This window comes from Taurulus bubalis, assembly GCF_910589615.1.
Source record: "Taurulus bubalis genome assembly, chromosome: 1".
Taxonomy (NCBI): Eukaryota; Metazoa; Chordata; class Actinopteri; order Perciformes; family Cottidae; genus Taurulus; species Taurulus bubalis.
The window spans coordinates 7,603,929-7,628,858 of NC_136589.1; the positions used below are offsets into that span (position 1 = coordinate 7,603,929).

Genomic DNA, 24,930 nt, shown 5'->3' on the forward strand with positions numbered 1-24,930 from the left:
CATGTGTTATAAGCAAGTATGTTACATTCTCAAATCACGACAGACTAGTTTTGATTTGATCAAAAAACTGTTCTTATTTTAAAGTATGACTCACCATTTTGCTTTGCAAAGTAATAGTTAAAAAAATGCAATAAATAAAACAAAATAACAATACAATACAATGTCACAATATTATGGTCTTCATCAATAGCTGATTTCAAATCACTAATGGGATGCTAATTGTACTTACAAGCAGTGTACTGTCAATCAAAACTGACATGTTGCATTAAGGTAGACACAGTTTCATCTCGCATTAATGCCACTATGATGTAATGTGAAAAAAGAAAGAACAAAATGGATGCCATATTTGTCTACCTTAAAGCTGAAATCTGTAACGTAATGCATATTCAAACTACAGCAAAGGTGACAGAGAGTGTTGCGAGTATAACTGTTGATGCAGAAAAAAACTGGTTCTTGTGAATACCACTATATTGTTTACTGACATTTATTTTATCCGATTGGCATCATCATCATCAGACTTGTGTAACGTAACAAACCATTTTTCAATCACAGAGTAAAGAGATAATGCACAGTTTTCAGATTATCATTGCACTCCACCATACAGATATAATAATATATTACAGATTTCAGCTTGAAAGCAACAGTAACTTGATATCCAATTCTGTAGATAAGTATTTTTTTGGCATATTTCACAGTTACAGAGCAGTGCACTATGGATTGGGGCTATTCTACAATAACTTCACAGTTGTTTCAGAGCAAGGCAGCTTCTCTTTTAGACCGGCTCTGCAGTAGAAGTCTCAGTCATTCCAGAAACGGTAACTTGGGCTACTTTTACTCGAGGCTTTCCACAGCCGCCTCTATCTTTCCCCGCCCCGCCTGCTGTGCCTCTCGCACTCCTGCTGTTCCAGTCACTCTCAGCGCTGTTGTCTAGAGGCTGAGTCGCTCCCTGGCACACATGGCAGATGTTGAGGAAGGCCCTGCGCAGGTCCTTGCTCCTCATGGCGTAGATCACAGGGTTCACGGTGGAGTTGAGCAGGGTGAGCATGCTGCAAAAAGCAAACACAGTCTTGATGAAGTCATTCACCTTCCCAAAGAGGTCATAAACCATGATGGCTAGAAGTGGGCCCCAGCAGATGATAAGGGCCACCAGGATCAGAACCAGGGTTTTAGCCAGGCGGAGGTCCATCCGGGCCTGCTCGGGCCTCATCGTCTGCACTTTAGTCCCCTCGGCAGTGTAGACAATCACACTTCTTTGGGAGCTGCGGCTCAGCATACGCACAGCATGGTGGTGGGATTTCCAGAGGATGAACATGTAGGCGTAGATGATGAAAAGGACCAATATACTTGTCATTCCGATCCAGAACATCAGGTACTTCTGGTCGATTAGAGGAAAAATGTCGGAGCAGACAGAGTTGAGACGCTTGCAGTTCCATCCCAGCAGCGGCAGCAGAGAGAAGACGATAGAGATGGCCCACATCACACTGAAGGCAATGACTGCTTTCGTCTTTGTGACTATGCGTTTGTACGACATTGGCCTGTGGATGGAGATGAAGCGGTCGATCGCAGTGAGAAACAGACTGCCTACAGAGGCGGTGAAGGAGGCAATGACCCCGGCCAGCTTGAAGAGGAAAATATTGGGGCTGTCCTTCCTGTGGAGGACATGGAAATCCAGGAAGCTGTAGACAAAAATGATGCTGCCTATCAGATCAGCCACAGCCAGGCTGCCTATGAAGTGGTAGGACGGCCGAGCTCGAAGCGTCTGGGAGTGGAGGATCACACACAGCACCATGAGGTTCTCCAGCACCGTAAATGTTCCCAGGGTGAGCGCCAAGATGGCGACTGCAAGCTGCTGACTGGGAGTCAGAATCATAAAACACTCCATGTTGTCCACAAAGTCCTCCCCACACTGTGTCGCCCCTCCACTTCCTACAGAGGTGCTATTGTTTAAGAGAAAGTCTGATACATTGGTGGGGAAAATGGGAGGGAGGCCGCTGTAAATGACCTCCTTATTTACAGGGGCGAGTCCGGTGAAGGAGTTAGTAATCGAGACAGAGTGAGGCTTCTCAAAGTGGAATCGGTTCTTGATTAGAGTCGAGTCAATGGAGGTGTCGTCATAGCTGGCGTCGTTGGAGCCGAGATACTGGACACCTGTTGTTAATGCACTCATCGTGGTGCCTGCTATCCGGTGCAAAGCCAGCTTCATGGTTGGTTTGAAGAGATGCTCAGTGGAGAGGAGTGTGGTGTAACAGCATTAGATCCATGCAAAAGGACATCTATGAAGAAAACATGAGATTTATTTCTATAAGGAATACAATACTTTAATGTAAAAATGACTTAATACATGTTATAACATTTAATTTATAGATGAATATTAAAATATTCAAATACATGAAGTGATATCAGTGATTATTATACTGGAAAATATACTAGTTGCTGGGAGATATTGGGAGAATATGTCTATCAGCCAGCTGACTCCAGAACAGATGCATCCCAGACAATAGTGGGAAACTGAACAGTTGATGACAAATCTGTGCATCCTCGGGGGAAATCATGCATTAAGTATGTAGGACAGACAGGCTTTCTTATTAATTAAAGCAGGTCAATCAGAATTGAGCTGTTTTCTCTTAATACTCGCTAGATTAATTAGGCATCAAGGGAGAAACAAGATAAAGAGTATATATATCTCCAATGATCCTTTTACATCTTGATGCCAGTAATTATGATATCAATTATCAACAGTTACGTTTGCATGAGTAAGACATAGAACAAAAGAGCAGACAGTGTTGGCTAACAATTGCACACTATTTAATGATATTTAATGTTGTGTCAAAAAACAGTTTGGAACAAAGCTTTGCGAATATATTTGCCAATAATGCAAATTTCAAATTAAGCACCTCCAAAGAAATTAAAACAGAAACGATAAATTAGCGCAAAAAAACGTACCTTGATTTCGAAAGAAAAAACATATTTCCACGATCCATGACGAAAAAAAGAATTAATTAAACTGGGAGTGAACCAGTCTGTTGTCTCCACTCTCTTCACCAACAGTTGCAGCAACTCCACAAATAACCGGAAGCTAGAGTGAGGAATTACAATTATTGTTGTTTTTCTGATTTGCCGGGGGAATTATCGTTTGCTGACAATGCCAAATACAGTAAAGTCGGGCAGGCAGCGGGTGGAGAGAGTGTGTGTGTTTGTGGAAGCGGGCGGTGTTAAGGCTCCTTTTTGTGCGCCTGCTGGTCACGTGGTTTGAGGGTGTTTGAGCGCAGTCGAAAGTGCATCCCTGAGCATCACCCACACCTATTTATACAAGAGCTAGCCAGCTGCTGCAAGCAAGACATGAAAGCCAATGCATTCGTTTTATAGTTTAGTGTCGAAATTATAATATTTATATCCATAATAATACCTGCAATATTGCATTACTCTTTTAATGCCTTTTTGCTTGTCTTCTGACCTGACTAAAACCCAATTTGTAGAAATGCCAAACCTAAGGTTATTCAACATTAACCTAATGTTGAATACCCTTCTATTTAAGTCATATATTTTTTTCTTTTAGATCAAACAGGACACATTTTATGGTCTATGATGTATGGGCTATGCATGAATGCATACTTATTTTGTCATCCATAGTCAAATAAATGTACAGTAATCCCACACAGTCACATTATTAATGTTTTGGGATAGCTAGATGTCAGTTTTATCTCTTTTATTTATTTTGTAAGAACATCACAAGTGAATCAACGTTTCTGTAAATGTGCCAGTGTTAGCCAGCTGGTTCATTCTCAAATGCTGGTGAGATGTTCTAAAAACCACTGAAGTGACAAACCAAGAAATACAGTTTAACTCCATGTTTGATTTGTTAAGAACAAACTATTCTAGATATCCAATAACAGAAATACAAATACACTTGTTTTGGGGATTTGGGGGAAAAGACTGTCAAAATCAATCACAGATATAGAGCATTTGAAAATCAAATGGATTTAATAATGTTTTACAGCAAATATTAATAACGCATTATTCATTCTTGTAAATCTGAAAAAAAATCATTGAATATCAATATGAAGACTTTCTAGTACTTTTAAAGGTTTTTAGGCATTACAAATATAGTTGTAACGTGACAACATTAACATGCTCTTCACATGTTAATATGAAACATATCATAATATCACTCAGAAAACAGTCATGTTGCTGATACTCTAACTTGTAACATAATAACTTGAGCTAATTTGAATTAACTTACCGCTTTTGTAATATGAATGTTGAAGTAATCTCATGATAGTAGAAAACAAAGACACCATACAGCATCATTTCAGTGCAATTATAAAGCCACAGTGCTATTAAAAGTCCTCATTGAATTTCATCCACCATTAATCTATTTTTTTTTTTACTACAGATGAGGGTCACATGCACACTATTAAGAGCCCTTTTCCTGTCCTGCGCAGCTGGGCAATTATTTCCACTATGCACTCCCAGCAGAGCTATCTCCCAAATTACATGTATCTTGTTGTGGAAAATACATGACATTTGGCGATGCAACATCATGAGAAAACAATGAAAGGCTGCGCACATGATGCCAGTGCATCCAGTTTTGGCAGAACAGAAGAGGCTGAGGAGTCATCCAACTAATTACTGAACACTTGTTATGCTGCGTTTGAGGCAGCTTCAAGCAGCTTTTGATTACTTGTGGCAGAACATCTAACATGAAGCTAGTTTACCCAGACAAAGCAAGTGAAATGTATTTTAAATGACTGTTTCATTTCATTTAGATATATGTAAAGCAACTTCTGTTCCATTGCTCATTGGCATCTTTCTTGTCATCAGGATGAAGTTTTAACGTGGCTTTGGCTTGAAAGCTGCATCTATTATCTTTCGAAGCAGGGGGAGGGTATTGCAATCCGCATCCATCATAATAATTATCATCAATATTTCAGTGTCATTCTCACCAAGGCATCAGTGAGCGAGGGAGAGATTTCAAAGACAAAGCTGTCTGCAATGACAAAAGGCCCCAACACGACCGTTACAGCAATTTGTAGAAGTTCAATTTGTCTAAATTCTCGTCCACCATGTGGGCCCTGCAGTTATGGGAGGCTTCTGCTATTGTTTCATCTGTCTTGGTGCTGAATATTGTTTTAATAAGTGATTTAGAGTGATTGATTTTCAGCGGGATTCCTTAAGAAAAGCATCATAATGCATCTCATTTAGTATTGATCCTTCTCCATTTACAGTCAGTTGTTATTTGAGTGGCTGCCTTCATTATAAAATCATTACTTTGAGTCCACACAGGCTCGATTCCTCCAAAATAGACATATTCAAGCAATATACTTGCATGCAAAAACATGTGAATTAAAGTATATTTTTATTCGATTTTCTTTAAGCTATTGCACAAGACCGTTCTTTACTTCCTGAGGAAGCAAGTAGTATTTTACACACGCAGCTTGTTACAAGACAAGACTCTAAAGCAGGCTGTCTCTGACGTGTTTCTGTCGAAGGGTTGGGAGATGGGAGAGAGTGGGGAGAGAGAGAGAGGCGGAGGGAGGGCGAGAAGGGAAGGGGAGGAGGTCGTGGTTGAAATTGACAGTTGCCTAATCTGCCACTTCTATATTCTGTTCCTCCCCAGCTGGAGACACTTCATACTGTAGCCACTCTCAATTCAGTTTATTTCAGCAAAAAGAAAGAGACTCAAATGTGATGTTTAATAAAATGTATTCAATATCGTTTTACATGTTTCTTATGTGCATCATTTCCTTTCTCCTGTAAGTCATCAATCAGCCTTCTCGTCCTCATTAACCACTTCATCAAATAATTTATTTATGTATCAACCTGGCTTCATAAGGCAAATCATAGGTGTATGTTGATTTTGCACAACACTTTTAATTGAACAAACAACTCCCCACCCAGGAAACAACATCAGAGAAATAAACATTATGTTAAGTAAATAACTCCCCTAATGTTTCTATCCTGCATCAGATTATCAGGACAGATCAAAGCACAGCAAAGAGGATGAACAAGTTTTTACTTAATACCTCCTGTGACTGAATTTTTTACTGTCTGTATCAAAACACCAAACAGTATAACACAAAACAAACTGAATATATATAAATTATCAAAGTTAAATGCACTTCTTTTATTTCCGATAAACAATTTAAGCTTGTCGATCAGCTGAAATGCAGGACTTCCTGTTGCAGTAGTGGTGGACTTCCTTAGAATAGACAGACTAAAAACGTAATGGTCAGTGGGTAGAATCCCCTTCATGCACCATTTAATCATATAAAGACCTTTTTTAGGCTATCTCAGTAGAACACAGTGGTAATCACAAAGATTTAGCAGGTGGTTCAGTGAGTGCTCACTTGCGCAAACACTATGCAAATGTATGCTACAGGCGTAGATGAATTACTCCGGCAGCAGAGCTCCAAATCACAGCCCAGTTGAACTGTCTTTCCCAGTTGTTCATGGTTTTCGGGAGGACGAGTGATTTGGTAGCTACAGTAGTAGCCCCGTGGCTTCAGAGGAACAAACCCCAAACAGCAAGAGCATGATCTGGACCTTGCAGTGTCATTGGCTGATTCAGAGCCAGAGAATTATGTATTTGGCCTTCGTCCAGCTGCAGAGACTGACGAGAACCCCGAATGGACCTGACTGCCATGAGACCAACAGTCACCTGTAATCACATGAGGAAGAAGAGTTGTGAAATTAAATGTATTTTTAGCTGTTCCCTTCCTAATTCCTTTTATACACATCCTAATTGATCCCAACATTTTGTTTTTTAAATACTTTGACATAAGCCATTTAATAAGTATTTAAACTTGCAATAACTGGTCCTTTTGGCCACTTGAGGGCTTTGGAAACAAGCTGTGAATACAAGATTTTATTAAGTCTGGGTTGATATGGCTTGTTTGTCAATTGCCTATTTTACATCCAACAGATAAGGAGAGACACAATTTCAAAGCTTTCATTTTGAGTCATGTCTCTGGCCACTAGATGAATTTAAGTCCAATATGTAGTCTTCTTTTAGCTCTGATTTGGTCTCCACCACCTTAATTTATTCACAAAATACTAAATGAGGGATTAAAGGGACATTGGAAATCACTAGCCATTACTTATCTAGCATTGAAAAAACAATCAAATTATTTACAGATAGATATGTATTGTATTAAAATAGAAAATGCATTACAGATATGTTTATAAACAAGCCTATTGGATGATATTTAGATTGCAGCACAGTGGTCAAGCTAACACTCATATGTTGCATCATATTCAAGTATCACAGTTTGAGCTTGATTCATACCTAGCATATGCATGAAAACGGTTCAGCACAGTGCTCATCCATTCTCATTCTGCTCACTCCATCATGGTTATTCACCCATTACTGGCAAATGCATCCAGCACACGATTTCAGAGTGGCCTCACATCCCAGAGGAAGTTCTTTCATCGCAGAGTTACTTTGTGTATCAGCTCTTAGCTTCATCACAAGATGAAGAGATTGCAACACAAATAAACTGACATTCAAGAACAAAGAGTTTAAAATTGGTTTGAGATTAGTTTTCTTGTGTTTCTCATTTAATGGAGTTCTACCATCCAGTTATTGCATTTATTAAAATTTTGCTCACTGGTTTCACTGCAGTCAGAGGAATTTAGCATAAAGGTTTATCATATAAATATACACAAAATATACTTCTCTTCTGGTACAAGCATGCATTTGCTTGCATTTTGCAGGAAAATCTAAATATGTCAAGTCTAGTGGACATTGTACATCAGTCGAAATGCATTTGTGGTAAGCAGTAAAGAGCAGTTCAACTTGTTGGTCAAGTGCTCAGCAACATTAGTGTTGTGTTGACTGTTGGTAAGATGTGGGTTGTGTGTGAACTCATCAGCATTGAGAGAACAAAACTGAAATTGACTAATAAAGGGAAAAAAAGGCTCCATCTGATGCTGATGAAAGTGTCTCTTCACTCCTTTTTATATTTGTCATTCTCCCTTAAACTTTCTATAACTATGTTCCCACTTTTATACCTAAAAGCGTGTTTGGCAAATAGACAAATTTAGATTTATTGTGCACTCAATCATGAGAAAACCCTCTGATCTAATACTGTTTTATCAAACAGTATTTTGGGCAATGCAGCATATCCACAGGAGGTTGAATAAAGTCTCAGGGTCATGATGGCACTATCACATACTGTATGCCAAGACCTTCTTGATAAAAGGCTTGGGTCAAAGATGAACATTAGTGACAGATGGCATTTTAACTCCCAATGACATTCAATTGCTGTAACAAGATACTCTACGTTGTATTTTACAAGTCAAACACATCCAAATCCGGTCAGGAAAGTATCTGGTCCACCACAGAACAACACCACTGCAGGAAATATTAATGTCAGCAGAGTGTACATTATGTGCCCTTTGTGGCCATTAGCATTTCATTGGCATAAACTCTTTGGTGTACCAATTTGTAGTTTGTTTCCTATTTTATTCTAAAAGTAATTCTCCTCTCGGGTCTTTTTTGACCTACTGGCTTTGTTTGTGTCCCGCCTTTGTGATTGTCTGCCACGCCCTTATGACTTCATCTGCCCCTTGTTTTCTTACTCCTTTCCTTGTGTATTTAGTCTCGGACTCTTGGTTTGCATGTTTTTTGCTTCATTAAATAATTTAATACAAGTATTTTCCTAGAATTAGCCCTTGAGTCTGCATTGGGTCATACCTGCCTGTGCATCCCAACATTTACACATAGTTACAAGTTACATCCATGTAGTTCTTTCCTGTAAACTTTCAAGGAAAGTATTTAGAAATCATCAGGAATTTTTATTCAATTTTATAGTTGTGAGCGTTGAGGGAGGCTCTAGGTTTGACACATTTTTGGAGGAATAATTTCAAACACAGGTTCTGATTGATTTGTTGTGTCATTAGCAGTGTCGTGGATACAGCTAATACATACAGGACTAAAAAGATTGCTTATTGTAAGATTGTTTGTGTATACACGTTTATCCATGTATTGGTATATTGCAGGGTCAACAGTTGATTATGAGCTGATTATCACCAAAATACAGATTTGACAACGTAATAGCGCTTAAAGACAGATTTGATAAAAATCCCCGTCAGGTAGAGCTCATCTCTCCCCCTCCTACAGCAATCACAGCCATCTGGGCTGGAAAATAGATTGATGGCTACAGAGCATAAACAACCCTGCTGGCAGCTAGCCATCAGCCATCATGCTGAACTTGGCGAGCAGAGACGCTTCCTTCGCTTCATACCTAGATAACCTCCCTACTTCTTATCACTTCACAGCTTGTGGCCTAATTGACTTCAGACTTACACGTATGTGGCTAAACCTTGAGTCATCTGTGGATGTAATGCACCAGAACAAGTATCAGCAATGAAAATAAAGTACAGAAACTCCTGTGGAAGTTTTAGGAGCCTTTACCTTTTCCTCCTATCCTCCCCTGCTTCTAAAATGTAATTTGTCTGCGAATGAATATTTTTCAGGCTGTTTTAAATTTTTTTCTTTGCTTTCACTGATTTGTTTGTTTAATGCATCGATATTTGTATTTATTCTCATCCATCCCTCAAGTAATAACAGCGAAGACCTGCAGAAAATGATTCTTCTGCGTCTAGACAAGAACAATTATCAATCTTTCTGATTTACAAGCTGAGAGGATTATATAAACTGTACTGTGTCTTTGTAAGCGTTTGAGGTGCATCACCATGGAGACACTGCTGCGCTAGGACTGCACAAGGTCGCATGGCTTACACCAGCGTGCATGCGTGAGTGTGTGTGTGTGTGTGTGTGTGTGTGTGTGTGTGTGCGTGTGCGTGTGTGTGTGTGTGTGCTTCTGTGTGTTTAACTCTGCAGGGACTTCAAGACGACGCAAAAGTAATCCAAAGTTGGTTTGATGTTCGCGTATTTGAAAAGCAGTGCATGATGAACGTGTCGTGTTCGTGTTCTGTTGTTATTTGGGTCCATCAACACGTCAGGCTTGGTGTGATCCTTCAGGCTGGACTGCTTTTTCTTTCCTGATTGATGCCGTGTGTTTACACCTTTTTTTAGGGGTACATGAGAGTGACAGATCAAATTGTCATGTTGTTCATTGTATCAGTCTGTGTGGTTTCATCGAAGGGTCACTACTCGGGTTCACGGTGACTCACTGCTTTAAAATCGTGCTCTCACAGAAATGTACAACATCTCAGTGTGAACTTCTTAGGAAAACGGTTATCTTCAAAAAATCTTATCTTAAAAGGATGATTAGTGTAATGTGAACATACCTAGTGATAAACCCACAGAGAACTATCATACAACTCTGCAGTTCACCTCAGCACCTTTTTTAGTATCTTTCAGATCATTGTTTTCATTTCCTGCCCACAACTTCACTGTTTGGTTCACTCTCTCAGCTCTAATAATATCTTTATTTCAGTAAGAACATTTCTAAAAACCTGCTCAGCACCAAGCAGCAGACAGACACAGATAGAGACCAGCTGGTTAACATAGCAGAACATTTAGCAGCTAAAGAAGAGTCAGAATGCGACGAAATCAGAGGTAAAATGGAGGGTGAATGTTAGAGAAAGGGAAAGAACTTACATTCACCAAGTGAGCAAAACTTCAAATATGGCCCCAAGCGGCCAAAAAGACACATCTGGTTTAAAGAAACATTTGCCAACAGGAGTTTGTTTGTTTGAGATTATTTTCAGCAACATATTTGGTGCTCGAGTGAATATTTATTGCATCATGTGGAATTAAATCCAACTAACAGTCCCCAGGTTTATCGTATTAAAAGAAATGTCCCACAGTGCAACATTGTGGTTCATTGTTGTGTTTCTAACAATGGAGCTCTGTGGCACAGAAGAACAAATCAGGTTTTGGCTGTATACTTGTTCGTGATCGAGTCATTATTGGTTCAGTTGGTCTTTTCATGGCACTTGTTAAGAAAATTGTAACACACTTATCCTTTCATTTGTGTTATAAGTCACAACGCAAAACATGTTTCTCAAAGATAAATACACGGTTTGTATTTGCAGGTTTCTTGCACCTCTTTTCAGAATATGCGTAACATTAGCAAACGTGTTATATCAGTTCTGGCTCAGCGGCTCAGCTTTGGGTTCACGCAGGTTCAACCCTCATCAGTCTTTCCCAAATACATGTTTGTGGATGAGGTCAAAGGTCATGACCACCAAAGTCAGAAGTTCATTGTTAAATTTTGATTGATTGATGACGTGTCACGCAACAACACCTGTTCCTACAAAGAATTTAGCATTTTATCAATTTTATGTTCTAATGATCCCCAAAGTCAGATTCACTGAATGTGAGACTTTCTGTGCATTTCACAGCATGCTTTGCCAAGTCTGTGTGTGTGTGTGTGTGTGTGTGTGTGTGTGTGTGTGTCAGAGAGAGAGAGAGAGAGAGAGAGAGAGAGAGAGAGAGGGAGAGAGAGAGAAAGAGAGTGGTCTGTGGTGTCAGAGGAGGTGTCTACATTATTTCTTTGATGTATGAGCTCTGGGAGCTTGGGACAGACAGCCTGATATTACATTGTTAAAGCCGAAAGGTTTTGGCTATAATCATTTGAAGAAGTAAACGTATTAGTAGAGATTTGTTTTTCATCTTGTCTTTGAGGTGTCATTACTGTCCGAACAGCCATCTGGTTCTGTTCAAAAAAAGCTACCATTAACACTGTTTACATATTAAAGGCTAAATTATGTCTTTCATTTTCATAAAATATCAGAGACATCTACAAAAAAGCTTTAAAAGCTTTCTGTACATTTTATTCCTCCCAAAGAGTTTTATTGTGTGTTGGTAATATGCAAACTAACAGATATGCCAACAGTATTACATCCAAAAAGAGGACACCTATCTCTCTCCTGAAAAATAGCCTCATGGTAATGAAACGAGATGAATACAGGGGAGTTGAAAGTAGAGTGGCAGTAGGTTGGATGTAGTGGTTTAATGCAAGGTAGTTCGAAAGCTTCAGCGTTATGTTCTGTTTGTCTCTATTTCGTTTTCTAAGTTGTTTTACCTTGAAGCTGAAAGCAAACAAGAAATAAAGGACAGCCTCAAAGAAATGCAAAATGCAATTATCTGAAAAAAATAAAAAGCCACACAAGAATGCTCATTCCACACCAGAATACAAAGAACACGTTTTTTCTATTCAAGCCAAGACACACTCAGATTGAGACGTTTATCTGCTGCTGTGGGATCATTCAAATCTAAAGGATTCGTCTCCTCTGGAGCATGAGTGTGCTCTGTAAATGATCTGTTATTTAGTGGGCGATGCAAGGCCGACGTTACAGAGGATGGCAATAGAATGCAGAATGTCAGTATTGTAAATGTTTCATCCGTTGATCGTCCGCACATACTTCCAGTGCATGTTAGTGCATTCGAGCGAGCATTAAAGCTGATGACGGCGTCCCAACCAGCAGCGTCGCTGCGGAAACGCAGCCCCAGCCTCCGGATCCCTGTAGTTTGCGCTGTTAGCGCCATTAGCATAGTTAGCAATGTGCCGCTGGCGCGCCATCAATATGTTGGGAGCCGTTGAGAGGCAAGCAAAATGCCCCCATTCTCGTACCTTAAACCAAAGATTTTGCAAGGGGAAATATGACCTCACTGTGGGGCTTGCAAAAGATTAAAGGGTCACTGTAAACAATAACATGCAATACTGTTGAAATTAATGCACATTTAATCCAATAAGACATTTGCAGACAATTTCCTGACTTTGCACGCTTCCATGTTCAGTAGAACATTCCATAAATATATCGCTACAACAAAGTGGATATAAATTCAAATAGAATATTATAGAGAATATTAAAAAGTAAGATAAATAAGTTAAGAATACAATAGATAGAACGCTGAGGGTCTTAACTATTCACATTTCATGGCAGTGCTTTTTATTTTTTTTAAGCAAGCTGTTATTACACTATTTATTTTTTTGGAGGGATAATCAGTGATTACCCAAAAGCAGGAAACTCTTTTCACAACAGGCTCTATATCTGTGACACTGCTGCTTCCCATTTTAATCAGTCTGTGAACGGCGTCCCGTGGTGAGTAACCCTTTCTTCACATCCTGCATGATGATTGTCTGATTGTTTCGAGCAGAGAGAGTAATCAAATGGCTGTTAAGTGAGACTTTGTGTACAAATCAGCTGTAGCAATTTATATTTTAATTATTGTTGTCTTCATCTTTATTACACTACAGGTAATCTATCGCAATTTGAACAGCATTATAAACCATTTAAAACCAATACAATACGGACACATTTTCTGACCACCTATAATTACATAGCTGTAGTTCTAACAGGGGTCAACATTTATAAATTTACTTCATAAAAACTTTAATTGTGCTTCTAAGGTAAAAGAAATCATGGCGTGCATAAAATCATCATCTGTTGATAAATGTAATTGATTCATGTTTGAAAATAATGATACAATATTTTTTTCCGTTGATACACCATATCACGCACACACATCAGGTTTAATCACCATCAAACATAATATCAAAACAAATGAAAAAGTCTTGTGTGGATTAGCCTCTTGTGACACTAATCTTCTACAAAATCAAATTAGACAAAAGCAATTTCATGAGCGCACATTATCTCACTTTAGCTATTGGTGTAATTGATGCATGCCCAGATTTCACTTTTCAGCTTTGGAAATATGACCTCTGGACCCGCAGGCAGCAAGAGATATGTTATAAATTAAGTAAAATCTTTGTAGACTGAATTAATGGATTTTTTTAAACTGTTACACTTAAATGCAAATCAGTCAATCAAAGGAGCTTGATCGATGAGATTGAGGTTAAAACACCAACTACAGTATGTGAACTGTTGTCTGAGTTCAGTCTCAAATATTAATCCTGTGCTTGCCAGTCTGATAGTATTATCAAGATCAGCCATTACTGAATGAGCTCATTTAAAAGAACATTTAGGAAAATACAAGGCTAGATATTACTACATACTGTGCAGACATCTTTTCTTTAACACATTACTGGTAGTGTCAGAATAGGGTACACATAAAAGCTGGTTTCATTTAGCCCTGCAACATCAGAAAAACAACATCCCATTGTGTCTGTTGTAGAACAATAAATCCAGTTGTGTCAGGTGGGGTTTCATTTTTTCAGTGCGAAAGTATCATTCACGCACAACAGGTCACAAGAGTCTGAAAAGAATACTAAGCATGTTCATTATTCAGGAGGAGCTATGAATTCGAGAGAGCCATGGCAATCACATTAGCCGATAAACACACAGAGGACAAGAAAGACGCCTACAAGTTCCCGTGGGAGAGCTTCCAATTAACACTTAAGCTTTCTCTCTGACATGATGGCTGGCTCAAGACTGTGAAGAGATGGAAGGACATGCAGAGAGAGAGAGAGAGAGGGAGAGAGAGAGAGAGAGAAAGAGAGAGAGAGAGAGTGTCCCGGCATACACACAAGGAGGGAAAGCGTTCATTTGTAAAGGTGAAAGATATGTTCTCTGTGAGAATAATGGTCTTTAGAAAGCATGTGTGCACTGTGAATCTTTTTTTCTTTGAAATAAACAAGAACTATGTTCATGGCTTGATTACCTTTCTTTCTATTTCTATTACTAAGTGTGTTTTCACTCAACTGCTTGCAGCATGGATGGGAATGTCGGTCTGTCCGTCCTCCACTTCAAGAGTATCTCAACAACTATTAAATTGATTGTCATTACATTTTGTATAGACCTTCATGATGCCCAGAGGATAAATCCCTGTTACTTTGGGGGGGCCTTCATTTTTCCTTTAGCGCCAACATGAGATTAACATGTGTGGTTTTTTAGTCACAACTATTGGAAGTACTTCCATTAGTTGAAAATGTCGCATAAACAACCCCTGAGGATGAATTGTTATAATTTCCATAAATTTTAGTTGTCCGACATCATCAGGTCAAAATCTGTATAGTCCAACACAAACACTGTGTTTTACGCTTATTAGCCAATGTTAATATGCTAGATGTAGCGTAATGAATGTCCATCACCGAAACGTTACATTTATATTTGTTTTTGCAAGTCGGACAGTGTGCGGGAGTTTGTTTGTAACTTTTGATCTACTCTTGTCCCTGTCTTAACGAGACAGGGACAACTCTAACGAGATGTGCAAAGTGTTCTTCACATTACCAACTAAAGATTACAAGCACTGTGAGCATGTTAGCTTGCTGACACTGTTAGCATTGCTGTAGACTCTTAAGCCTCTGTTATTCTTTTTGGCACATCGACCGAGTCTGATGGCAATGTGGACACTGGCTAGGTTTACATGCTATTTACATGGCTGATAACAATTAAGATGCCACTAATATTCCCGTTTACATCCAGTGGTGCATATTCCAATTAACTTAAAACAACCCCATACCACATCCTCATCACCAGGTCTAATGAATTCCACGTCGACGCCTTCCTCAGCTGTTTGAAAGTGGTCGGACATGTATCATGTCAAAATATGGAAAAGTGAAATTGCAGGAGCAGCTTGTGCCATTTTGCATCTTGAGAGGTTGTATTGCGATATTTACGCATAAAAAAAACAATTGTTGAGCCAAGTCCTTCACAATGCTTAAAAGTAGGTGTGTTTCTCCTTACAACCAGAAATGTGGGATTTTTTTGGGACATTCTACAACTATTGGCTAGTTGGTGTCTGTTCAACATACAGAGCTGGTCTAAATAAGGAAACAGGTTGTGTGTCGCAAAGTGACGTAAAAGCCCTTTTGAGTCCAAAGAATGCTCCTAAAACCCAAATAATATATGCAAATCCCACACGTCTTTATCTGAAAATGCTCCTTTCGGAATAAGACTTAATTTTCAAAACCCAAAAGGAATATGATGAGCCATATCAAATTCTGAATATTGTCACATTTGGAATAATAGTCGAATATGAGTGTGCATGACAACTAGTCACTCACGACCCTCGCAGATGCCACAAGCTTAAATCAAGCTTAGCGTTACTTAAGAATTAAAAAACACAGACAATCACTGTAATATTCTTTCTGACCAATATTATAATTTATTTTGTTGTATACTTGGTCATGGTTGTACACTGACTTAATATGTTTCATAGAAAATTATAATAAATTGTATTGTACTTTTAATCTTCTCGTGCAGGCTTCTCTCTATCCGGCCGTATCTCCTCCACAGCAGCTCCTCTTGTGTTTTTCTTCACAAAGGCTGTCAAACCTGCCGGTGGGCGAGTCTATTCTGACGCAGCAAGTCATGCCCCTTTGAAACGGTTGGAAAAAAAAAGATATTTCTCTTGTGTTGTCTCAGACCTTTTAGAGACAAACACTGAACCCTAATTGATCCCCCAGTCCTCTCTCCCCCACCCCCAAAGTTGTCTGGCATCAAACCAGTCCAATGTTTTATTTAAACGGTTTGTGCTTGTGGCAATTATCAGAGCTGGGGTATCCTCTGAAGAGGAGGAGGTGTTTCTTCCCTCCTTTGGAGCAGAAAACTGAAATTAATCCTGCCCCCTCAGGAACTCACAGAGAGAATTTTGAAGACATTCAGCTTACAGTGGACCAAGGAGAGTATCAAACCTTTCGAACGCAATACATGTGGGTCGCATGAAAATCAGGCTAAGCTGTGGTCTGTTCTGCACAATCAATATGTCAACTGTCTCTGGGCGTAACAATTATTTTTAACAAGTATCCTCCTCTTCAACTACTTTCTTACCACTGGTTTATGTGCTGTAATAATAAAAGACCACCCAGCACAACAACTTAGTAAGAGTTCAAGTCGGTACTTCAGCTCCACTTTGCACACACCCTGTTGTTTTATTGCAACCCCTCTGTGGAGGGACTCCTCCCACTGTTTTACCCACTGCCCACAAAGGTTGACGTTATGGGGGCAGACAGCAGCCTTTTCAGCGTTGTAGCACAAAGAAAGGGCAATGCTAGCTGTGCAGACAGACAAGAAAACATACGATTCAGACTGAAGACAGTGAAAAAGTGTTCTGTTCAAACAGGAATCTAGGTTTTTTATTTTAATGAGACATTTTCACTTCGCACTTTGATGTCTTTGCACTGTGTGGATATCACGATGACAGCTCTTTATCCAAATCTACCGTTGTATTTTGTGCTCCTTTCTTTTTCTGCACAGCAATCACGGCTTCTAGTGCCTGTGCAGACTATTAAGTTCATCCTCCATCCATTACAAACAAATCACTTCCTGCCTGTTGCAACCCGAGAAGAGAAAATGTGTCACTATCAGTGTGCCAGAGGATTTGTTTTTTTCTGATAAGGGTGTTAGGAACAGAAAATGTAAAAGCTTTTTTTCTTTTACTGAAAATGACCTGAAGCAGTGATAAACTGTTTACAATCAACAAAGACAAGAATGTATATGGACAATGTGGATTACAGCTCTCAATGAGCCACTGTTTAATATAGTTTATATGCAAATGCCCTGACAATGTAAACAATAGTTGTTTTCTGTAAGTTTACATTATCCAGAGACCAGGGTGAACCTTCATTCAATCATGAACAATCACAAAAACAAGAACAAATGCTGTGCGGTGCCATCCCACCCCCACTCCACCGCCTGAAGATGCAGGACGACTTGACAAACCGAGGTGTTAATGTATTCCAGCTCGGAGAACGCAGAGGCACACTGTGTGCACTGATGTCACATTAATGACAGAAACGAGACTGTCAAGTAGCACATGCACCCACACATGCACACTCATATTTCTGAGGCCCTCGGGTGATATTTTCCAACGACCAAGCAGCTTGCTGTGCGATATTGAACGTTGCAGGGTGGATTTCTGGGGGACACTAGGGGTGCATTTTGTTAGGTAGTGATACTGACAGGACAGAGCAAGCACGACTGACACGCTGTCAGTTTCCTTCAGTCAGCTGGAACCTCATGTTTAAAATCAGGCTCATCAATGGCTTGTCAGGGTTCATATTTGTCTGTTGGAAATCAAATTAACTCATATAGTTGAGGCTGATACGGTAGCCGATTTATGCGTAAAAGAACAAAGATGACAAGGTTTCATTAAAAAAATGTAAATGCTCATGGTGTACCAAAATGTCTAGTTTGTAATTCAGTACGTTTTAAAACGTACTGAATTACATGGTTTGCAGAATAGGAAGCTGTCATGTACAGTATATGACTTGGTGCGGCTGTTGCTCAGTGGTGAGCAGGGTCGTCCTTCAATCAGAGGATCGGTGGTTCGATCCCCGGCTCCGCTAGCCCATGTCAATAACCCTAAATTGCTCCCGTAGCTGCGCCTACGGTGTATGAATGGTTGATAATCCTGATGTGGCACCTTGCATGGTAGCTTGCATGGGTGAATGATGTCATGTAGTGTTAAAGTGCTTTGAGTGGTCGGAAGTCTAGAAAAGCGCTATACAAGTACATGTCCATTTGGTGGTTCCAAACTCGTGTGAAAATGATGTATATTTTTTCAGACTTTCCTGTTTTTGTTGTAGATTACTGGCATGTAGGGATAAAGAACGTAACCAGTGATGAGTTGCAAGGAGAAAAGGCTTTGTTTTCAAATGTACTACCAAGTTAAAGCTCACAGGTTTAGTTCCATCTTTATCTGGTTTCACACCACAGCGCAATTTTGGGGAACTGGTACATTTATTTCATGAAAAAGGAACTCAGATGAACTGGAAATAATTCTTAAATACAGTAAATAATGTTGTATCAGTAACACGACTGTTGGGAAAAGATGAGCTTGTAACAACAATATTGAATTGGGGGTTGTTATGCCATGATGGCTAATATCAGACTATCAATAGGTTGAAACTGTTGCTGTACAAATGGTCACCCCATGTCTCTTTGTCAAAATAATAATTATAATTAAAAAAAGGCAAAATGATTTCTTACCATGCATTTCTATTTTAATCATGACAAACTTTTTTGTTGCTTCCATACTTTGAGGCTAAAGCAGAGGCACAAATACATTAATATGTGGACCACACTCTGTGATGTTGCCACAGACACGCAAACACACCAAAGAAAAGTCTGTTTGTTTCCTCTCCCATTTCAAAGACTGAGTAGTGTCATCGGGAGCACATCCATTGAAGGCTATCAAACCAGCCTTCCTGCTGTTGTGACGCATATATCACTCATGCATCACTGCCGCTGAGCGTGATGCCTAGTGGCTCAACCCAAAATATCTATGCTGGATGAAAAATGTAATGCTTGTTTAGACATGTATCATGAACTCAGTGTCATGAGGTTTTATTTATTGCATTACTCAGTGGATGCGATCACTTTTACTTTTGACTGTAGGACAGTTGGCTTTCTTCCTGCAACTATTTTATCATCAGAATCTATGGGATGCACTAGTTGAGACAACTATCTTCTTGCAATTAATTAAAGTAGTCTAAAATTAACATTGACGCAAAAGACCTCAGGTTTTGTGGAAGCACTGCTCAAAAACAAGTGTAATCATGTGAAATTAACCACATGGGGCCAATCCCTGAAGAAGACAATGGAGTGACACATGGATGCTTCCCTTCGATGTCACTTAATTGATACACAATGGAGAGTCTCGGCATCACCGGCAGGGTGTAGAGTAAGCTGACAGGCAGGCCATGTCAGATGTCAGATGCTCAGCGCTGTTCAACATGTCTCCTCCTATGACTGACAACCGCCCCCAATTAACCTCCAACTCCAATACAGACAGAGAACACATACAAGTACACCTGCTCTTTCTCTCACACACTCAGACACACACACACACACACTGGGTGTGTGACAGCTGTGGAGCTTTGTTTTTATTCATTCAGCGCTAATTGACCTTATTTACAAGGCTGTCCGTTAGTTCCTATTCAGCAAGGCAGCATTATGTACATTTGAGTTTCTACAGGCCATAAATTAATGAATTAATAGAATAGTAATAGAATATTTTCTTGCTTTTTCTATTCATTCAAATGTTCAAGGTGAAAATGTGAAACGCAGCAGAATATAGATGAATTTTCACTGCTAACTAAATGCAGAACCATGTGCAGAAGGAGCCTTCTATACCAAAGTGTGTAACTCTGGGTCCCTCTAGTGTGGTAACAGACAGATGGGAGGAGTTTAATCCCAGCCTACTATCACTGTCATTGCATACAGCACAGCACATAGGCCTGATAGAAGGCTAATTTAATTTGACTAACATTGAATACATGTGCTTTGGTTTGTCTCGGGTTATGCTCAACAGCACATCTTACTGCAGCCTCCAAAATACAGTTAGCATATGTTAAATAAAACAGTTTCAACAAAAACTGGACTATCACAATCATGAAGGGAGGATTTATTACAGGCAGTGGTGTAATGTAACATGTATATATTTACTCAAGTACTGTTCTTAAATACGGGTTTGAGGTGTACCTGAATTATTTACATTTGATGTTACTAAGCTGCTTCTACAATTTCCCACTACAACTTGGAGGTAAATATTGTACTTTTTATTCCACTACATTTATGTGACATATCTATTAGTTAATCTGTATACTACGATTGTTAACACAATATATAAACTAATATATTATGATATACTGTTAGAGATTATGCTACTTAGCAGCAAAGCTGAAATTGTGCAGTAAAATGTATCCACTTATTCTCAGTTAATGGTATAGTGTTTTTCCCATTATCTTGCTCTAAGCTGCATTGAAAGGTATAGTAAAAAATACTGGGTCACTCGTGGTATGCAGTTCTGGGTAAATCTAGTACTGACCCAGTACTGGGTGAAACTTACCCAGTTCCCATGAGCATAAAAACCACAAGATCACCAATCACACCCACATGTATTATTATTATTATTATTTGTATTATTATTATTATTATTTTGACCCAGTAAAATAGGTGTCATATTTACATTTCCTTTGGGTTCGAAACTAAAGTCAAAAGGGTGGTACCCAGTGATCTTGTTATTTTTAATATTTATATTGTGTCAATAAAACAAAAAGTTGTGTTCCGTTTAGAAAGAAACAAGCTCTTTCTATCTATATCTACCTAAATTAGCTCATCATCTTTACCTGCTGCAACATAACACCGCTTTCAAACGCACATTTGGGTAACACTACTTCAGGCTCCACCCACTCTTCGATGGTCTGACCGTGCAAAATGTCTCCAGTACAACTGATTAATTAGCCAATCGATCTTTGCACCCACAACACCAGAGTGTCAGGCAGAGTGAACTAAAACAATTATTCATCCAACGCGGAGTCACTTGTGACGCCAGGTTGCGAGTTTTGGAGCGGCCCACTCCGCCTCGCTGCACGCGCAGCGGACATGGGGACGCCGCAGCGGATGAAAGACGCGCTGCAGCGGTGCATCGACGGACACGAGGACGAGCTGCACGGTTTAAGTCGGGACATATGGAGCCGTCCTGAACTCGCCGGAAACGAGACACAAGCGCATGACAGGCTGGTCCGCTTCTTCTCTCAGGACGAGGCATGGACGGTCGAAACTCACTACAGACTACCGACCGCCTTCCGGGCCAGTTGGGGCCCGGTGGCCGGTGGCGGGGACGGAGAGCCGCCGGTGCTCAACGTGGCCTTCCTGTGCGAGTACGACGCACTTCCGGGTATCGGGCACGCGTGCGGTCACAACCTGATAGCGGAGGTGGGAGCAGCCGCAGCTCTGGGGCTGAAAGCTGCCTTAGAGGTCCAGGCTGAACTCCCTCAACCAGTGAAGGTAACCAGGGAGGTGCAGGTTCATCAACAACACACTGGCACAAGTCATTCACAGCTCAATGTTGTTTTATGACTTCAAATCTCCATAACTTCTTCAGTCAACAGCTCTGAAGATTTACTTTTCCACAAGTTTACTGGCAGCCAGAAACCCCGAGCAAATTTGATTGCCCATATAATAATCGAAAATATAGTTTTTATTCCACCTACATATATGTATTACACTGATGACCTGTTTTCAAATAGGAAGATATATTTTTATAATATATTTGTTGGTTTATTCTTTAATCTTTTATATTTTTCACCATCCCAATGACATCCCTCTATATACATTCTGTGAGTCCACAAACAATCATCATTTGCACTTCCAGTAATCACACTGACATGTTAACAACTGCTGTGATTTATATATGAGTGTATTACTCTTCATTTCAAACACATTACTGATTGTTTGGCAAATCTTTCAAGGTTAAGTTTTTTTCTTTCCTATTCGTGGGTTTACCATCCCTCAGCCATCTCTATGAATGACTGAGCAACAATCCTTCAACTGAGGAAGACTGCAAGATGCAGTAGAAAGCTCCAGGAAAAATAAATCAGCTTAACAGAGTCATATTCCTTGTTTATGCGCATACACTTGGCATATAAAGTTTTTCAGTCAGTTCTGGAGATTGCTGAGGTATGGTGGGGACATGTGGTCCTGTTTGACAGACAGCTAGTAAGTGGACCTTGAGTTAAAACCACAGTTTCCATGTCAAGAGTGAACTTCCACCTTATTTGTGACTTATTTGTCCAGTGAGGCTGACTGACACACATGAACTGGGGTGATGATGTCAAATGACTGAATTCAACACTTTTTATGCCAGATAACAGTTCTGGGAACTCCTGCAGAGGAAGCTATAGGAGGAAAGATTGACTTGATCGAGGCAGGAGCCTTCGCTGACGTCGACCTCGTCTTCATGGCTCACCCAGCTCAACAAGACGTGTCATTCCTGCCCTGTGTCGCACTCGATGAGTAAGTTCCTGTTTACAGCATTTATGCATTCACAACTTGCCCTTTGACCTCTCCGTATTGCAGATCACCCTTAAGCCGCTATGTTGATGTTACACAGGGTGTCAGTGAAGTACCACGGGAAGGCGTCTCATGCCTCCGCATACCCTTGGGAGGGAGTGAATGCCCTGGATGCTGCTGTGCTGGCCTACAACAATCTCTCTGCACTCAGACAGCAACTCAAGCCAGAGTGGAGGCTTCATGGTGAGGAACAGGCAGATACTGTGATCGACTGAGCCTCAAAGTTCCTTCAAAACAATCTCACCTCAAAGTTCATTTATTGCTTGAACCGACATGGATGAGAAGTCCTTAATGGCCGGGAAAACTCCATCTGCTGATGAAAAATGTTGTTATGTGACGCTTCAGGTGCATTTTTAGAGGTCAAAATGAATGCAATTATGCAATAATCAGAAATGACACAGTCCAACCTAGATAAAAATGTGCAATAGTTCAGTGTTATTGATGTATACCATCTCATCCTCTATTGTTTCCACACACAGGTATCATCAAACATGGAGGGGAGAAGCCCAACATTATCCCTGCCTACACTGAGTTAGAGTTTTATCTGCGCACGCCGCAGGTTAAGGATCTCTGTGACCTGAAGGCTAAAGCGGAGGCTTGCTTTAGGGCAGCTGCTGTTGCCACTGGCTGCCAAGTAAGATTACCTAAAAATGTTGTCTTCCCTCTAGCAGCGCTGTAAGAACAAACCGTGTATGTAGATATAGCTGAGCAATGCAACGCTGGCGTTGACTCTTCTGTTATATAACATTGCCCTTTTTTTATCCTAGCCCTGTTATTATGCTATTATGAGTGTTGTTCTACTGTAACATAATTCACCGTTTCTTCAGGCTGCTTTTCTCCTACGTCTGCACTTGCTTCGGGCTGGTTAAACTCAGATAACAGAGCATGCATGGGGCTCCATATTCTCTTGATGTATTATAGTAATCTTGGTTGTTGTACCCTTCGTTTTATGAATGACTGCATACTTGTGTTTCCTTCAGGTGGAGATAATCTACCCAAGCCATGGCTATTGTAGCATTCTGCCTAATGCCACACTGGCAAACCTGTATGAAAATAATGGAAGAGCTTTAGGGATTCAGTTTCAAGATCAGTCCGCTGACTTCTCTGGTATGTGAAAAAGAATGACTGAAACAGACATTATTTACAGTTGAGAATATATTTCTTTACCTGCTCTGTGCAGGATAAATGTGAATAAATATGACAGCCGAACAGCAATTTCCAGAGATAGTCTTTATTGTTGTTCACTTAATCACCAAAGAATCGTCCTCACAGAGTATTTATAATTATTTGGCAGGTTCTACAGACTTTGGCAACGTATCATTCATAGTCCCCGGTATCCATCCTTTCTTCTACATCTGCACCGACGCGCTTAACCACACCGAGGAATACACCGAAGCAGCAGGTACCGCAGCACGTGTCTACTGGGAGCGGATGTTGTTTCTTGTGATGAAATTGCATTGTACTACGATCAGACGATTTGAGACATCATCATCATCATCATCATCATCATCATCATCGTCGTCGTCATCATCTTTCCAGGTCACTTGGTTTGTCTGTTAAGTTTCTATTTGCTTAGATGCTTTATTTTCCTCCTCTGCTCTTTCCCCTGTGCCAGGAGCTGAAGAGGCCCAGTTGTTCACCCTGAGGACAGCCAAAGCGCTGGCTATGACAGCTGTAGATGTCGTGTGCTGCCCTGCTCTGCTGAGGCAAGTGAGGGAGGACTTCCGCCTGGCCAAACTGAAACAGGAGAAATAACACAAAGGCAGCAATACAGCTTTGACGGCTCCATAAATGCAATTACTTTAATAATAATTATCCGACATTTTATGCTTGGGGTTAAAGGACAGAACCGTAAAACTACGACTGAGTCTGCTGTACAATATTTTTGTATCTCAAATAGCCCCTTCATTATGTTTCCAAGGTTCAACTATCAAATAGTTACGGTTGCACTTTTAAATGATAATAAAGTAAATGATTAATGCCACAATTTTAAGTAGAAGGTAACATTCCGGCTTAGGTGAAACCAAGAAATGTAAGCAAGTTAGCTTGTAATTGTCCTTTTTTCTAGTTTTTAGCTGTGACTCAGGATGGTGAAGTCCGCTGTTTGGTTGGTCCACTTTGGTCCAGACTGACATATTTATTATATACATGTATATAATATCAGCTGGATGACTGAAGATAATTGTGTACACGTTCTTGCTAATAAGGAAATCTGGCCTTTCCTCCAGTGCCACCATCAAGTTGACATCTTTGTTT

At 40.0% G+C, this 24,930-nt stretch overlaps 2 protein-coding genes across 2 annotated transcripts; one reads left to right on the top strand and one right to left on the bottom strand.

The window, feature by feature from the left end:
* Positions 1-772: 772 nt before the first annotated feature.
* On the bottom strand, positions 773-2,203 carry LOC306741126 (cannabinoid receptor type 1B-like; the record flags this gene model as incomplete). The annotated part of the gene is made up of 1 exon (XM_079223379.1): positions 773-2,203. The coding sequence occupies one exon, from the start codon at positions 2,201-2,203 to the stop codon at positions 773-775; it is 1,431 nt and encodes a 476-aa protein (XP_079079505.1).
* Positions 2,204-21,204: 19,001 nt separating this feature from the next.
* On the top strand, positions 21,205-24,429 carry LOC306740967 (peptidase M20 domain-containing protein 2-like; the record flags this gene model as incomplete). Its single annotated transcript, XM_079223215.1, has 7 exons — positions 21,205-21,609; positions 22,469-22,617; positions 22,715-22,857; positions 23,154-23,308; positions 23,655-23,781; positions 23,969-24,076; positions 24,290-24,429. 7 exons carry the CDS (start codon positions 21,205-21,207, stop codon positions 24,427-24,429), a joined length of 1,227 nt encoding a protein of 408 aa, XP_079079341.1.
* Positions 24,430-24,930: the final 501 nt, after the last annotated feature.